Raw genomic sequence first — 15,715 nt, forward strand, 5'->3', positions numbered from 1 at the left:
CAGCCGAGTTCATGGGCTGCTGCGTGTGCTAGAAGAGCAAACAAGTTGGTGGCTGAGCTGGAGCAGATGGCAGTGTGGATCTTTGGGTGGTGGTCTTCCTTTAGAGCCCCATGCCTCCAAGCTCAGTCAGAAAAGGAAACGAGACACAGCCCAGGACCACTTGGGAATGAAAGCCACTTAAAACTCTTGGGCAATGTTCTAGAAAATGGTTTTCCTTTTTCTGATCCAGTGAATACTCTTTCTGTATTTTTAAAGCTTGAATTCCCACCATATCAGAAGTTCCAATCAGTGTATGATGAGTGTGCAAGCAGTAGATCATTGGCAAGGACTGGCTTAATTACAAAGTTTCAAGCTTGTGTACCACCTCCTGCTTTTTATGGTGAATGCAGCCGCTTGTTATGCTAAATCCATCTGTCCTAAATTTAGTGCTTTAATTGGGTTTTCATTCAATTTTGCTGTAAACTGCATATTAAGAAGGCAGAAAATATATAGTGCAACTGTTTCCAGATAGTTAAGAGTTCAGTCACAACCCTTATTTACTTGAAATCCATCTGTCCTTGTTTTATTAGTAATATATTTGGTCACAAACCTGTGGATTATGCTGAAACAGAAAATATGAAATCACTTCTGATGCTCCCAGCAAAGAATGACTCTTCTACTACTACTCGGTGTCCAGAAGTAAGTATTAAAACCTTTTTTATTTTATTTTTAAAAACTCCTTTAAACTGAACTTTGGAATTATGTTTTAAACTTAGCTTTATTGATTGTGTATAATGCAGAAATTGAAGCACTCAAGGCACCTTTTAACAATAAAGGCCACACAAAACTAAAACAACAGAAGTTAGGTGGCAATCTGTGAAGCAGAAGCATAAAACCTCATTTAAAATAATAGCCAATCAATAAACAGAGTAAAAAATTAACCAATACAGGGGTAGTAATAATATAAAAGCATATTAGGAACAGGTAAAGTAGCTAAATACTAAGGGGAATAGCATAGCCAATAGCAGCACTGTGAACGCAAGAGTCATAAAATTCCACACAACTGGCAAAAGTGTTTTCTTTGCTAACTAGGTCAAAGCCATCACAGAAATGACCCAGTGGACTTTCTTTGGCAATGAATTCCCCCCAAAAGCTTTCTTAGTCCACTTACCGACGTACTGTATACATATGTTTTTAAAATCTTTTTTGGCAAACTGTCACCCTGAAAGAAGGTACCGTAACTACTTAACACTGTTCCATAGAAGTTTCAGTATTTGTTCACCAGAAGACTGCCCCTCTGATTCACCACATGTGGCTAAGAAAATGTCAGTTCAAAAGACTGCTGAATGCGCTCCTGTCATGGAGCCCTAGATCCCGATGAGTTAGTGGACGTTGCCCCAGTGGATACATCACCCCTCTGGCCCTAAGAGAGAGCTGCTGTGGTCTGTCCTTATGCTGCCAACAGCAGTTGTCTTTAGGTGCTGCCTTTTGGGGTTTGGAAAATGGGACCGTGGGATGAGTGTGCTAGCTCCATTCCACCATTTTTTCCACCACCATCAACTCATGGAGGGCAACTGTGTGAAGTGGGGACCCTCCCATCATATGTGAAGGCTCGCTGTATGTTTTGGAAAGCTGGCGAAGTTTGTACCTTCTGTTCCCCACAGGTACTTTTTGAACTTGGAAATAAGATATTGCCATAATACATATTCCTCTCTGGGAAAGTATTGATAATTTATATGCCATTTAATGCCATAACAGACAATACTATTTAATGGAACAGTCCAGTAAAGTGGAATAGTGGCTTCATAGCTACTTGCAGTGTTGGTGTGATATCTAGCTACATGCAGACAAGTTTCAAAATCACTTACCTTCAAAATGACTACCTAGGATGTGAGAAAGCAAATGTAATGTGTGAGGTTAGGTGCTGTAAGAATCTGCACGAATTAGATTCTTTTATGTACTGATAGAGGGGTTAGCCAGCTTCATTTTTTAAAAAAGACCTGCACAATTTCCTCATTTGCTTAAAATGATCCAGTTCCTTATGTTACTATACATATATTTATCATTAAATGCTCATGAATGTGTCCTCATATGAACTGGAATCTCCATGAATGGAGTTGCCACAGGTCACAGAACTGCCTGCAAGAAGCGACAGCTGTATCTGTGGAGAGCCTAGCTTGTGCTAGACATTCTCAGGGGAGGCAAAATTTATTCTGCTCAGGTCTTTACACGAGGGATGGTTACTGTCTGCATCCTGCCTAAACTGAGGCTTCATGACTGATCGGGAGCCATTAAAAAGGTGATAACACGTAGCAGCAAGGCCCAGCCACGGTGTATTACAAGAGCTCAGCCATAACATTGTACACAATTATTTGTATTTATGTATACAGTACATGTGAAATGAAGAAAAAGGCAGCACTCAATAGCTCCATTTCTTACATCTTGCAAAACTATTTTATTTTTCTTACCATTGAAATGACATGCGAACTCTTAGCTACATCTATATAGGCACCAGGCAAAACCATTCCTCTTCATTCAGGCCTTGGTCTGGCTGAGCAATCTATGGCCTGTAAAATGTGTCTGTGGAGGTTGTTATTATTAGTTGTTGTTTTGTGATGTATTTTGAATTTTTATACCGTAAACTGCCCCGCAATCTTTGGTTGAAGGGCAGTAAAGGTAAAGGTACCCCTGCCCGTACGGGCCAGTCTTGCCAGACTCTGGGGTTGTGCGCCCATCTCACTCAAGAGGCCAGGGGCCAGCGCTGTCCGAAGACACTTCCGGGTCACGTGGCCAGCGTGACATCGCTGCTCTGGTGAGCCAGAGCCGCACACGGAAACGCCATTTACCTTCCCGCTAGAAAGCGGTCCCTATTTATCTACTTGCACCCGATGGTGCTTTCGAACTGCTAGGTTGGCAGGCGCTGGGACCGAGCAACGGGAGCGCACCCCGCCACGGGGATTCGAACCGCTGACCTTTCGATCGGCAAGCCCTAGGCGCTGAGGCTTTTACCCACAGCGCCACCCGCGTCCCAGAAGGGCAGTATATAAATGTAATTAATAATAATGCACCTTGATTCAATTACTGAGGACCAGGTAAAATTGCATTGGGGACCAGTCGTTGGCTGTCCCTGGCTTACACTTCTGCCTTCTGGTATGGGTGCATTTTGTCTCATAATTTTATGCTGATTTTCACAGGCAATGGAATCCAGCATCATGTGAGAGACTACAGCTCTTGCAGTGGGATGTCTCCTTCCTTTCCTACTCCCTGCAGCTCGCTGCTCTTCCCGAAATCTACTCTGGGTCCCCCAATCCTCCAGAGTAGGTTTTGGTGTGTGTGGAGAAGCAGTAGGAGGAACACAAGCAGAAATCTGTTCTGCTCACTCACAGACACCATTGAATTTCACCAAGACATTTTCACATATCTTCCTATTAAAATTGTTGCTAGGTTCAGAAGGCCAGCTATGTAAAACTTAAATGACTGGAAACTGCCATAAGACCCTTTTTGTCCCTTTAGTGCTGCATTGTTAGATTTCATCAATATTTGTTTTTCTGTCTGTTTACGTCCTGCAGTGCTCCCATGAATTATGTTCATGTCAAAATAGTTATTTCTTATTTAATAGAAATGTCAAGTAGAGATTAGTTGCTCCTTCAAAAGGAAAAGATGCTGGCTTTATGTAGGACTTGACGCTTTCCCCTTTTTGTCCTTGCAAAGCAATTAAGCCTAAATCAGCCGAGAGAAGGACCTGTTGTTCTCCTTGGAAGTGGTCTTAATCCAGTTCAGCAGCAATTGTTGAGCAAGTTGGCAAAGGTTCTGAAAGCTAGAATATGTACGGCATTTAACAGCACAGGTAAGTTTTATGACTGTCTCTGCCCTTTTTATTTAAATTTAGTTTGTTCAAGGACTTAAGAACCTCATTTTCAAAATGTTAATTGAAATATTAACAATTAATTAACAAACAAACAAACGGGGGGTAGTATTTTGTTTGCTATTATATGATATATTTAAATTTCCCTTTGATTTTCAGCTGAAGGGCGGTATATAAATTTAATAATTTAATAATTTTAGTTAAACAAACAAAGGGTCCTTAACAGCCACAAACGTTCTAATTTCTGAGGACATTTCCTCCCTTTCCTTGTGTTTCATACTGGTCTTTGAAAATGCCCTTTGTACATTAAGGAGGATATGCAGAGAGATAGTAGGCCAAAGTTCATCTCTCAAAGACCTCCTATCTCTGGGCAATTATAGACAGGGTTTAAAGTGTAGTGGATTTTTCATCTCTCGCCCGCCCCACACTTTGGGCTGCTGGTGAAAGGAATATTTCCTCCTCTTCTGCACCTCTGGAAGTGCTTTCTACTCATAATTGGCAAGCTTGCATCATGGCCTATGTAGAGCTTTTTATTTAGACCTGGATTTTATGAACTGAAAAAATAGGGGATATATATTTTAGCTGTATTTGCTTTACAAAATGAGGGCTGCAATCTTATGCACGCTCTCCTGGGAGTTATTTCTGAATGAACATGCATAGGATTACACAGTAAACCCAGAAAAGCTCTTTGCATATGTCTAGTTGGTTCCCATCCTTTCCCGTTTTTGTCATTTCTATGGACCATATTCAACTAAATTGTTGCACTAGCCGAAGCCAGCACAGTTCCCACGAGTGCTGTGGGAGCTCCTCCCTCTCCTCCCCACCTCCCCATATCTACCCCAGAAGGTCAGGAGAACCCCCAGAACAGTATGTTGGGCAGGGGGCAGAGGACTAGGGAAATGGTTTCATCAGAAAAGCAGAAAGGCTTGTGCAGATGAAAAAAATCTTACTGCTACATTGAATACCTGAGTTTCAAAATTCCTGTGAGCCTTGCTGCATGTGGGGGCTACTTTTTGGAGAAAGGGAGTGCAGCCCTCGCCCCCATAGAGCAAACATGTCATTAGTTGGACGTTCATCTGCGCTGTGTCTTGTAGTATACAATTGGCCCATATGATGCATTTTAAATAGTCTTATAAAGGATTGCATACAATAATTGTGTTTCGGAAGGAAGTACTTCCGGGTGAGTATGCTTAGCCCATTCAAAATTTTTCCAAGTATGAGTAATGATGCCTGCGATAGGATTCTAGTTTTGTTTTGTTTCAATTCTATGGGATGAGTACTTTCAGAAGAAGGATGTACATCGTTATGTTTATCATTTATTGGTTACTTTTTTAATGTCCCGCTGCATTTAAAAACTTGTCTAATAACTTAATTATGGGCTTCTGAAGAGAGATGTTGAAAACCTCAAAATAATAGCCAAGTTCCAAATGGCTCTGTGCGATGGTCTCCTGATGTATGGCAGCCCCCCCCCCAAGCCTTCCCCCCAAGGTCAGAGAGATCAACTCCCCATGGGGTGCAGAAAGCAGCCAGCCTAGAAAACTATTGGTCCTCTCCCTGTGCACTATTTCTCCACTCGTGTGTGAGGATGTTTTGCCATTGAATGGCATTTTCCTAAGGACCTGAAATAGCAGCGGTGACTCCTAAACAGAGATCTGACTTGCATCTTACATTTTTTTACATGATATGTGGCTTAAGTACCGTATTTTTCTCTCTATAAGACACACTTTTCCCCTCCTAAAAAGTCAGGGGAAATGTGTGTGCGTCTTACGGAGTGGGAGGCTCCGCCCAGCGCTCCCTTTAAAGAGCCACACACATGCTCCGCGCGCTCTTTAAAGGGAGCACGGCTCTTGGAGGAGCCTTCCTCCCACTGCCTGGGAGGGGCTGCGTGCGGCTATCCCATAAGCCAGAACAGCATGAGGCTATCCCAGAAGCTAGATTCCTCTTGCTGTTCTGGCTTCTGGGATTCAGAATATTTTTTTTCTTGTTTTCCTCCTCCAAAAACTAGGTGCGTCTTATGGTCTGGTGTGTCTCATAGAGCGAAAAATACGGTAGTTAATATTACTGGGGCTTCATATAATCTGTCTTCCGTTTTAGTGACACATGTTGTTATCCCTGAGAATTCTACATGCAGTACTATGAAGTGCATGCTGGCTGTTTTGACTGGATGCTGGATCTTGACATTTCAGTGTAAGTAACCAGATGGTCTTTTGACAAAAAATGTACATATTTTGACATAAGGGGTAAATACAATATGAATACATCAATAATGCTTTAAAAGCCTGGGGTTCTTTGTTAGGTGAATGACAAGAATTCAGTGCTAAATGTTACTCCATCTGTTGAAAATGTGTAGTGCCTCCTATCATTGTTAATGGAATGCCACTGAGTTAATCAGAGCTTTTTGCTTGTAAGTAGGGAATGCAGCTGTTAACTGCTTGGTTTATTAGACATTTGACAGCTTAAGGGGAAAAGAACGAAAATACAGTGGTTCCTCAGATTACATACGCTTCAGGTTACAGACTCTGCTAACGCAGAAATAGTACCTCGGGTTAAGAACTTGGCTTCAGGATGAGAACAGAAATCATGCGGCGGCGGCGCAACGGCAGCAGGCAGGCCCCATTAGCTTCAGGTTAAGAGCAGTTTCAGGTTAAGAACGGACCTCCAGAATGAATTAAGTACTTAACCCGAGGTACCACTGTAATGAATCTGCTGATGAGCGGAACATCCCGGAGGCTGAGAGCTTTGCTTCCACCTGAGGTTGTTGGCATCTGCCTGTCTCAGGAGACAATCGAAGAGGATGCCTTCAGGAGTAAAGTCAATCTATCAGAGCATTACAGCACATGCTGTGGCTGAGCAGGTTCTAGATGTAAGTAGAACTGCTTTTCTTCCTATATCTTCTTTTTTAGCTGATGCTAAAGATCTGACTGCTGTTTTCAAATGCCAAATGAGCACCACCCCTTTCCATATTAATTGCTCTGTCGTTTTCATTATTGATGGGCTATGACACATTGAAGTGCAGTTTTTAAGATTCAGGGTTACTCCTTTGAGTTGCTGCCCGAAAAGATTTGGCACACAGTTTAAATGAGTGAAGTTCAAGATTTTTTAAAGAACAGTTTAATTGAACAACATAGAATAAAAATAAAATGTGAAAAAAGAAAAGAGAAAAGGTATACTACATCATTATAAGAGTTAACTATTACAATTCCATATATACTTACCTAATAGATAGGTATCATTATTATCTGAATGCATATATGTTTATTTTAAACCTACTATGTTTGTATAAATGCGTTTCAGAGGACATTATTCTTGTCCATGAAAAGTCTATGTTTATAAAACAATCTCTTCATAAGTTGCAAGTGTAGTCATATATTCAACCCATTGATTAAATGGAGCTGTACACATTTTTTTCCAGTGCATCAGTCTTTTGACCATAGTGTGGTGGTGGTGGTGTTGTTGTTAATAATAAAAACACATTTAAAAAGCCATAGATTGTTTAATCAGCCCAAGGCCTGTTTATCGAGAAAGGTTTTTGCCCAGCGCCTAAAGATACATAAAGATACATATTAAAAAATATAAAGCGGTATAGAAATGTAATAATAATAATAATAATAATAATAATAATAATAATAATAATAATAAAAACAGGGAGTCACTGCACAAAAGTCCCATTCTCATGTTGTCGCTCTCTGGACTCATGGAGGGGGCACACAAAGAAGGGCCTCAGCTTGGGTCAGTCATATGGAGAGAACTGGTCCTTGAGGTATTGTCCTGAGCCTTTTAAGGCTTTATAGGTAAAAACCAGAACTTTGAATTGGGCCCAGAAACTATTTGGCAGCCAGTTGGGCCAGGATCGGTGTAATATACTGAAAACATCTTGCATCGAGCAACCCAGCTGGCAAATTTCTGCACCAGTCATGGATCGGTGCCTACCGATCTTGACACCAATGAAGTGGGGAACTTCAGGCCTCTCTCCAGTTCGTAGATGGAGTGTGGTACCACTTTCAAAAAATGCATCCAACATAGAGTTTTATACTCATTTAATGAGATATGGATTTACTTATTAGTCCAGTTCTTAATATTCTCAGCTTAGTAAGCAACATGCTACTTTAAAAAGTCAGTGATTCTCCTCCCTGGTGGGAAATGTTAGGAATAACTCATGGGGTCTGATGCAGCTAAGTGCCTGTAATTAACACCATGGCTCCATCTGTTCCCACCAGTCTTTGTTATTAGTCTTCTTCAGAGTCATTACACATTAAAGATTGTTATAACAAATAATTGGACTCCTGCTGATGAAACATTTGTCTAGGAAAAATGGTTCCCCTCATACTCTTGCTTATTTATCATACCTTCTGTTTGGCAATTGCCAAAGTCCACTTAGACATAACTGAGGAATAAATCTCATCAGAGTGCGCACACAACATTTTATGATCCAATCTTAAGACTTGCTGTGCCAGCAAATAAGTGCTTGGGAAAGGACATAATGGGTGCTGCTTAGAGACACAACTTGCCTAAGTTTAGTTGAAAGCAATAGGATTCCAGCTGAATCCCTTGGTTTCATCCAGAACCTAATGTTTCCTAAAATACTTTCAAACAGCACAGCACTCTTAAGTCACCACATCATGCCAGCATGTCATGGACATCAGTATCTGCAAGTGTTCACTATTGATTTTTTCCTGGTTTGATACTGAAGAACTCATTTAAACAGTGATTGGAATGCTGAAGCCAGGGCATTAAATGAATACAGTGGTACCTCGAGTTACAAATGCCTCAGGTTACAAACGTTTCAGGTTACAAACTCTGCTAACCTGGAAGAGTTACCTCGAGCTGAGAACTTTGCCCCAGTATGAGAACGGAAATCGTGTGCCAGCAGTGCAGCAGCAGCAAGAGGCCCCATTAGCAAAAGCACGCCTCTAGTTAAGAACAGTTTCAGGTTGAGAACGGACCTCCAGAACGAATTAACTTCATAACAAGAGGTATCACTGTACTGGGGTGTGGGGAGAGAGAATACAGGAGCCCAGTGTTTATTATGGCTGACCAGGCACATGTTATTGTATAGAATAATATCTGAGAGCCTGTGCATGATCAGGACTGTTGTTGGGCGCAGCCATGGATTCAATGAGGGCCAATAAAATGAGCTTGAACCCTGGGAAGATGGCGGCACTGTGAGTTGGTAGTTCCCATGTCTGGGAGTTTGGCCAGTTGTCTCTTCTGCCTGAGGTGGTTCTTCATCTGAAAGGAGAGGCTTGGAATGTGTGGGTGCTCCTGGATCCATTTTTATCACTGGAGGCTGAGGTAGCCTCTCTGACTAGGAGTGCCTTTTGCCAGCCAAGGCTGGCATGCTAACTACAGTTGTTCTTAGGCAGTCCTAGTCTGGCCCAGTGGTTTATGTTTTGACATTGATGATTGCAATGTGCTCTATGTGGGCTACCCTTTCGCCTCATCCAGAGGCTTCAGCTGGTGCAAAATGCTATGGCTAGACAGTTGATGGGAGCAGACAATCGCCAGCAGATAGCTCCAGTGTTTAAAACCTTGCACTGGCTGGTCATATGCTACAGGCCCAGGTTCAGGGTTCTTGCATTAGTTTAGAAGGCCCTTGAGAACATGATACCTAAGGCTCCACCTGATTCCTTATTCCCCTGCTTGGTTATTGAGGTCTTCAGGGAAACTACTGTTTGGAGTCCCCACTGGCTCAGATGCATATGCATTCAGTACTGTGGGCCCAATTTTAGGGAACTTCCTTCCAATCAATGTCAGGCAACCCCCCTTCCTGTCAAACTTACAGTATCTTACAGAAGGCTCCATTTTTATTCCAACAGGCATTTTAACTGAGTTCCGATTTTACAATTTTAACTGATTTTTATTAGAAGTGTCTAAATAAATAAACAAACGAATACATTGAATTAGAGCCATCAAAATATTTTTGATAATTTGGGGATCCTGGAACTGCCAGGGGAAAAAAAGATATTGAGTAGCAAAACTGAACTAGACCTCAGATAGAACTGAGCAAGGTGGGCCAACAAGACAGCTCAGTGTTTGTGTTAAAAATGGAGCACGGCTCTCTGGAATCAACAGGGCCAGGGACTTCAGTGCATTCCAAGTCTACTTTTTCTGCTCCCTCAGTCTCAATTTTGCGACAAAGTTACCTTGGCTGCCACTAGCATAGTCAGTCCTTTTTTTGGATGAATGAGCTTCTGCTGGAAGTGTGGCTTCCCCTCCAGTGAGGCACAATGGTTGCATCATATCCTAATCCTCATGGATTTGGATCATGAATCAGTGAACAGTGGTAGAGTATGTTTTGTGATTCCATTATCAACACTAAATGTTCTTAGCATGTGATTAGATGTTGGAATGGAGCCAATGCTTACGGTTGATTTAACTTAACAAATCAATGCTTGGATAACTGAATGCTGCAACTATCTCCAAAATCTCATAGCTAAAATGCAGCCATTATTTAAGAATTTCTTTTTTAAAGAACAAAACATCTTACTTGCATTATGGGCACCAAAGAAGGCTGCTGGTATTATAATTTGTGCTTCTGATCACCTTCCTTCTTGGCAAAAACTCAGCAATGTGTGAAGCTTAATCTCAACCTGGATGCAGTAGAATAATGTATCCTGTATCCTACCCTTAGCATAGTCCCAGAAATAGTCACAACAATGAAATAATGGGAATGAATATAGAAGCCATGCCTCAAGGCAGCAGAGGCCGACGACACTGCCACAAATGAATTTATGTGCCTTTAGCAGTATAGTAGTTACTATACTGCATCAGGGTTACATAGAAGTAGTGAAGAAGAAAGAAGTTGAACCTTTTGTATGACCTGCTGCTTTCCTATCCCAACCACGGCCAATCCAGTGGTCTGCACCCACATGTCTCCCAAAGCTTCTGAGCTCAGAAGTTTCTCAGCTGGAGCCAGAGTGGGGGAAATTGGTAAGACTCCCCTTGTGCAAGTAGAATTTTATAGCCAAGCCAGTTAACCCTTACATTGCTACCATGATTCATACCAGACCTTTTGCTTTTCTTCTTGAACAATGTTTGTATGATACGGAGACAGTACTGTATAAAACACCAGTGCATTCATTGCCTGCAAGCCCTGTCAGCTAAGCTGACCCCCACCCTTCACCATTATGCAAAACTGAATTATTTAAAGTTGATTTCTAATGCAGCAATCCAAACCCATCATCTGTTCAAACATAATTCCTCTTAGGACTAATTATCTGAAGTGCAAAAAGAATCAGTGTGCTAAAAATCATGATCAAGGCCAACTGACAGGTTAGGAGAGTTTGTCCAGAAATAGAAATCCAAAAGCAGACCTAGCCATCAAGGGTGGGCACTCGAGCTCAGGTACACACACTTTGACTTGCAGTTATTTCAATGCCTGTAAAGATTTTTCCAAAACTATTCACCTATCTTCTTTGTTTAGATTGTGTTATGTCCCCTTCATAAATCCCTACTCTTGCTAGTCCTGGATCAAGCACAAACACCTTCCCCCTCCATTTAAGGCCCTCTGTGACACTGCCCACACGATGGCCATTCACATGGGAATGTGAAATATCTCAATATCTGCCTGCTTATGGCATTCTCTTCTTAAGCTTCTCAGGTCCCCTTCTCCATCAAACAACTCTGCTCTTTCTTTGCTGTATGTCTCCTAGAGCCACCTACATGATGCTGCCGCCTAATCTCTTCCCTCAAATCCTACTTAAAATAAAATAAAAACCCTTTTGTCGAGAAGCTTTTGACTTACCACTCAGCCCTGAGAAAAGTGTTGTTGTGGCTCAGTGATGGAGCATGTGCTTTGTATGCAGAATGTCCCAGGTTCAATCTCTGAGTAGTGCTGGGCTATTTAAAACTCCTGTCTGAAATCCTGAAGAGCTTTGTCAGCCACTCTTCTACTGCACCAATGTTTTGACTTTGTATAAGGCAACATGCAGTGTAACAAAGAAGTTCTTCTACTCCCGCTATTTATCCTCTCCTCCTTCCTCCCTTCTTTTAATTTATTTTTTATTGAAACTTTTCAGCATAGACTGCAACAATTGCTTGACATAAGGTCCTTCTTTCAAGCCAACCATATTCCATTCTGTTCCATATCTGGTCATTCTGTCAGGGTTTGATTTTTGCCTTTTGTTTTCAGGATGACTTTTCTTAGTGTTGCCATCGCTTCCTACAGTTTTTTTTTATCAGCATAAAATAAATCACTACATTTCCTCCTCTGTCCATCTTTTCTTCCAAATTTCAGGGGTAGATGCCTGCCTGAAGACGGGTGCTCGGGAGCAAGAAGAGAAGTATGAAATAGATGGTGGCCCACGCCAAGGCCGACTGAACAAAGAGCAGCTGGTGAGAGCTACTTTGTTAACCTTCAAGTTTGTTTTTGTAGCCCATATGATGTTGTTGTAGCCCTTTACTATTTTCCACCTGTGCAGGCTAAGGGAAGTAAAGGTGTATACTTTATTCCAGCACTTTCTTTTGAGAAGTAGTGTATAGCTGCTAACCAAAGCGATTTTGACCTGTTAATGGATTTCTGTTGTCATATATGCTGCTAAAACTTTTCAGTGCTTTCAAGGTAAGTCTGGGAAACATTTATACAAGATGCTGCCAGAACCACCAAGAGCTGAAGCTTTCACCTTTCACCAACCCTTGGTAGCCCAGGGGTTTTGGTTTAGTGTTTTTGTCCTGGTAACACTCAAGTACCAGTTTTCAGTTCTTACTGAGAAGAAATTGCATCTGAAATGGGGAAATACAGCTTAAACCATTTCCTATTTTGCTTTCCATTTGGTTATTTTCTTGGTTGTGAAATCTCTTGAGAGTACTTTGTAACCCTTTTTAGTTAATTATCTGTGACTAGAGGCTAAGATCTGGGTGGTTCTTTTTCATCAGTGTATGAAATTCCGCTCTTCGCACTCTCTGCATGAATTCCCAACAACAACCATTTCTGTTCTGATACTCTATATCAGGCACGTCCAACTCCCAAGACACAGTGAGGGCAGTGGGGGGTGGAGACTTTAAAGTTGTTTTTTTATCACATGATCAATTGGCATCCCAAGATCAACCACAATCATCCAGGGATCTACCTGCTGATTGCGGTTGACCGATTGGACAACCCTGCTCTATATTGTAACGTTTGTCCATTCTATCTGTCTCCCGCCTTTCCCACACCATAGCACAACTCCTCTTCATGTTCCTAGGGCTGCTGAGACCATGATATCTCCTATTGCCCTTTTCCACCACCCTCCTTGGGGTTTCCTGTCAATTAACTCCCCTATTTAATATAACGCTCCCCGCAAGCAGTTCTTAGTCCTTGGCCTCCCTTACCACCCTTAGGCTCCTGCCTCTTGTCTCCTCTCTAACTTCCTTTCAACGGTATTTTCCCCCGGTCAATCTGACCTCATTTTCCAAACAAAAGTTGCGCTGTTTGTCAGTATTCTGTTGCTGAGCAATTGCGTTCCTGCTAAGCAGTTACTTTGCAACCATGTCGGCTACATCAGCCCGTGGCTTGGCAGAGTGACAGGTGGGCAAGAGCCAGCTGCTGTTTTTAAGACTGTTGCTCATACAGAGTATGATGGGGGACTTGACTTTGGACATCAACACACAGAGAGAGTGAAAGATGTATTGTAAGGAAACGGTATTACAGCTTCCGGTTTTTAAGAATATGGCTGTTTGTTTGTGACCAACTCTTCATATTTCCCCCCTTTCTTTATTTCAGTTACCAAAGTTGTTTGATGGCTGCTACTTCTATTTTTTGGGGATGTTTAAGGAGCACAACAAAGATGATCTGAAGGAATTGGTGAAAGCAGGTGGAGGACAGATACTGCTGAGGAAACCCAAATCGGATAGTGATGTGACACAGACAATCAATACTGTAGCCTATCATGCTGAGATTGCTTCTGACCAGAGTTCCTGCACACAGTATATCATCTACGATGGCTCTTCTAACTACAAGCCAGAGAAAATTCGGCAAGGAAAGGTTTGGGAGGCACCGTCTAAGTGGCTTATAGACTGCGTGGTGTCATTTCGGCTATTACCTGTTAAGAAATAAAAAAATCCAGCATTGTGATGCTAGAATCTTTAGCTCCGCCCTGCTTTTCAGACAGATTGAAATTATGTACCTCAGCCTAGAAACAACTATTAAGCAACAGATTCACTTCATTTATATCATGATTTTGGGGGCGGAGGACACACATTCCAGATTTAGTTAGACTTGATACAATTTAGACCCCTTTAGTGGCAGACTTTTTTTTTTTAAAGGAGAATCAATTGAAATGTTAGTTCAAGTTAGGATTCTAATAGCAGTAATATTTAAATTAAAACCTGAGTTTGTGCAGAGGTGAGAAGGTATGGCCCTCAAGTTGTTGCTGGATTCCAGCTCCCACCAGCCCTCGTGGCCAATGATCAGGAATGATGGGAGTTGTAGTCTAGCTGAAGAAGTTGTAGTCCAGCTGAGTTGTAGGGCCTCAGCTTTTCCATTCCTGAATTGAAATACAATTTGCATGCAGTTTATCATAGCTGGTTTTAATAATAATAGTAGTAGCAGCAGAAGTAGAGTAAATTTCTGAGCACACAAGTCAGTTTAAAACTAACATTTTTAAGCCTTTAGCACATGTCTGCACAAAATATCTCCTGTGTGCTTACTATTATGGGGCATATTCTGAAATGATGGTCATTTTACACAGAAATCCTGTGTTTGCCTTTTAAAACCCACCAGTATCACTTTGGCTGCTCTAATCTCTTTATTAGATAAAGCGCTGCAGGCAATGATATAAACTACCTACTGAAACAGTTGTTAAAGCTTTTCCCCCTGTTTTGCTTATAGTGAAACAGACACTAGCATTGCTTTTGCCGAATGTTTAAATGGGTTATTCTTATGTTTGTAATCATGATTTCTGTGTTCTTTCTTATGCTGCGCTTATGTTCAGTATGTCATCAGTGATAAATCATGACTTGAAGCATTGCTCTGTGAGTCTTTTTGTATGTATGAATGCTGTGTAAGTGGCAGGTTGGGGGAGACAGGCAAATCGCCCCACCATCCTTCCAGTCATCTGCCAATACTGAAGTAAATCCATCTCCACTCCAAGACCCTGCTCATTTGGAGAGTTGCTACAGCTCAGAGCTGTCACACCACAAGTAATGCTTGACAACCTCTGTGCATTTTTGGGCTTAGTTTTAGGGGAAAGAATGAGTGCAGCGTCTTCTATACCTTTTCTCCCTTTGATGCCTCATCCCAGAGAGCCTTTCATTTACCCTGAGCTGCTATGGAAGCTTCTGAATCCAGAGCATAATCCTTAGGCAACATTCATTCATATGGGTCCCTGGTGAAACCTGTATCTAGGCTTTACTAAGTCAGAATATAGGTGAGAGCTCACATAGAATCAGAGAATTGTAGAGTTGGAAGGGATCCTGAAGATCAACTAGTCCAACCCCCTGCAATGCAGGAATATGCAGCCATCCCATATGAGGATCAAACCTACAACCTTGGCAATATTAGCATGTTTTCCCCAGCATTTTTAAAAAATAAATCCTGCACACAGGAGACTAGCATGTTGCAGAAGGCTAGGGTAAAACTGTTCTCCCTGACATACTAGTTCTTTATGTGCAGGGAAGTATTCAGTCCTGTGAGTTCCCATCTGCAGTTAGAAGACAGATAGGTTAATACTCTCAATGAGAATTACCGTATTTTTCGCACCATAGGGCGCACCGGATGATAGGGCGCACCTAGTTTTGGGAGGCAGAAAACAAGAAAAAATTATTCTGAACCCCAGAAGCCAGAACAGCAAGAGGGATCTGGCTTCTGGGATACCGTGTGGCTGTTCTGGCTTCTGGGGTAACCGCACCAAGCCTCTTCAGGGCAGCGGGATGAAGGCTCCCCCTGCCCAAAGA

The 15,715-nt window shown here is 41.9% G+C and overlaps 1 protein-coding gene across 1 annotated transcript in view; it reads left to right on the plus strand.

The window, feature by feature from the left end:
* The window catches only part of BARD1 (BRCA1 associated RING domain 1), a 57,725-nt gene extending 42,936 nt beyond the window's left edge, over positions 1-14,789 (plus strand). Inside the window, 5 exon segments of the mRNA XM_081917834.1 lie at positions 570-678; positions 3,691-3,826; positions 5,939-6,031; positions 12,081-12,178; positions 13,545-14,789. Coding sequence (XP_081773960.1) covers positions 570-678; positions 3,691-3,826; positions 5,939-6,031; positions 12,081-12,178; positions 13,545-13,877 — 769 coding nt within the window. The 3' untranslated portion in view covers positions 13,878-14,789.
* The last annotated feature ends 926 nt before the right edge of the window (positions 14,790-15,715 follow it).

This window comes from Podarcis melisellensis, assembly GCF_964234715.1.
Source record: "Podarcis melisellensis genome assembly, chromosome: 1".
Lineage (NCBI taxonomy): Eukaryota > Metazoa > Chordata > Lepidosauria > Squamata > Lacertidae > Podarcis > Podarcis melisellensis.